Source organism: Penaeus chinensis, chromosome 18 (genome assembly GCF_019202785.1).
Source record: "Penaeus chinensis breed Huanghai No. 1 chromosome 18, ASM1920278v2, whole genome shotgun sequence".
Lineage (NCBI taxonomy): Eukaryota > Metazoa > Arthropoda > Malacostraca > Decapoda > Penaeidae > Penaeus > Penaeus chinensis.
In genome coordinates this window covers 13,309,966-13,312,465 of record NC_061836.1, presented here as the reverse complement: position 1 = coordinate 13,312,465, position 2,500 = coordinate 13,309,966, and the positions used below count along the sequence as shown (strand labels likewise).

The following is a 2,500-nucleotide window of genomic DNA, read 5'->3' as shown; positions in this document are numbered from 1 at the left end:
ATATATGTATTTATATTATATATATGTATTTATATTATATATGTGTATATATAGTATATTTGTGTATACAAATTATATTTGTGTATATAAATTATATGTTTATATAAATTATATATGTGTATATATTATATATGTATGTATGTATATATATATATATATATATATAATATTTATATGTGTGTATGGATTGTGTATGTATGCCCTACTGTAGGTATGTGTGACATACACACATGTATGATAAAATAAAAATTCAAGAGTATATATATTTATATAATTTTCCAGAGTTTATATCCATTCATACCCTTCTACACATTCTTAATCGATGACCATACAAATATGGTACACAGGTGCGCGTATACAGGTGCACATACACATGGGTATAAAACACATTTACACAATACACTAATGTTGACTCTTACACACACACACACACACACACACACACACACACACACACACACACACACACACACACACACACACACAACACATACACAACACATACACACACACACACACATATACTTTACTCCATATACATCATACATGCACATTCCTTCACAAAAAACATATGCATGCAAACACTTCCATACAATACACTGACATACTCTTCCATAATACACAAGCGTAAACTCTTCTGTCATACACATATGTATAAACACTTTTCCATGATACACATATGTATACACACTTTTCCATGATATACATACACACACTTTTCCATGATATACCTACACATAAACACTTTTCTTGATACATACATAGATACACACTTGTCCACGATATAAACTCGTAGATACACTCTTCCATGATACACATACATATATATGATCTTCCACAATAGAAACACACACACACACTTCCAGGATACATGTACGTAGTCACTCTTCCACAATAATCATACATACATAGCCTAGACTTTTCCAGGATACACATAGATACACACATTCTTTCCCAATACAAATCTGTACACACTTCCATAATGCATACGTACACACTTTCATGATACACAAACGTAACAGATATCCATGTTAAACATGCATACACACGCTTACATACATACACTCTTCCATGATACACATACATACAAATACTTCCACAATACACATGTACACACTTTAATGACTTTAATGATACACATGTATACATATATACTTCCATGATACACATATACAGCCACTCTTCCACAATACACAAAAGCACACATTCTTCAAGATATACATACATACACACTCTTCCATGATACACATTTGTACACACATTTTTCCACAATACATATCCCTACTCACACTTCCACAATACATATACATACATACACAGTCTTTCACATACATACACATATTTTGACTATACACTTACACTCAGTCTTTCATGGTTCATATACATACACATACATATACTCCCACAAAAGAAGTATATAAATAATACAGCTATCTGCATATGTATACACAGTATACATATATGTACACACACAATTACATCATATACACAGATACACATGCACACAATTGTGTGATACACATACATATGAACACAACCTTACACAATACACATAGGTCTATGTGTATTGAGGTTCCACCACACATACTGTGCACACACACACACACACACACACACACACACACACACACACACACACACACACACACACACACACACACACACACACACACACACACACAAACGAGGGAGAGGTAATACGAGATCAAGATATACAGAGAGGGAGAGACGGAGAGAGTGAGAGAGGGAGAGGTGAAGGCCTGACATCAATACCGTGACTTCCCAAGACTTCTCTCTCTCCCTCTGTGCCTCTCCTCCCTCCGCTCCCCGACTCGAAAATCCAAAAGGGCCACTCAGATAAGACACTTACCCAGATGTCGGCATGGGTCTGGTTCTCGGCACATATTTCCTCGAAGAGCAAGGAAGCGTCGGCCACGAAGTCATCGTTGCCGACCGCGGAGTCATGGAAGATCTTGAGGCCGAGCTGGACGGCGCCCATCACGTCTTGCTCAAAGCTCTCGTTCCATATGGGCGTAAAGGTCTTCTGTCGGGCCTGCGTCTTGGTCCAGTGTACCTCGTCCACCTCCAGCGTCACGTAAGGATCCAGGGTTTGGTCTTGAGGACCTTTTCCCACCCCTGCTACTCCGACATAGCGGGTCATACAGTCGGTAAGGCGGAGATCGGTAGCTTCGCATATTTTCACTTTAAGGCTGCCCGTGAACATCGCCCGTGTTCTCTCTGCTCAGGTGCTCACAAGCCCCGTCTCACCTCACCAATAGGTCCCAGTAGTGCATAGGGAAATGGGGCAAAAGTGACTGTAAGGCCGACCGTACTGTCACCCATTCAACACCATTCGATAAAACTGGTGCCCATTACGCTGGTGTGACGTCACTGGCTGTGGCTGTGTTGCGGGGACGGCGCCTTCGCTGCCACGCCCGCCGCTAGATGGCACTGCCGCCGCCTGCCGCCGCTCCGCTCCCCCGCCCGCGCCGCCGCCGAG

The 2,500-nt window shown here is 40.9% G+C and overlaps 1 protein-coding gene across 2 annotated transcripts in view; it reads right to left on the bottom strand.

The window, feature by feature from the left end:
• LOC125034854 (protein kinase C-like) overlaps positions 1–2,500 on the bottom strand; it is a 63,545-nt gene that overhangs the window by 61,039 nt on the left and 6 nt on the right. For both annotated transcript variants that reach the window (XR_007115726.1, XM_047626888.1), the window contains exon 1: positions 1,871–2,500. This exon is cut by the window's right edge and continues 6 nt beyond it. Coding sequence is in view for 1 of the 2 variants with exons in the window: in XM_047626888.1 (XP_047482844.1) it covers positions 1,871–2,224 (354 nt within the window). In the remaining variant the exon portion in view is untranslated. The remainder of the gene's footprint in view (positions 1–1,870) is intronic.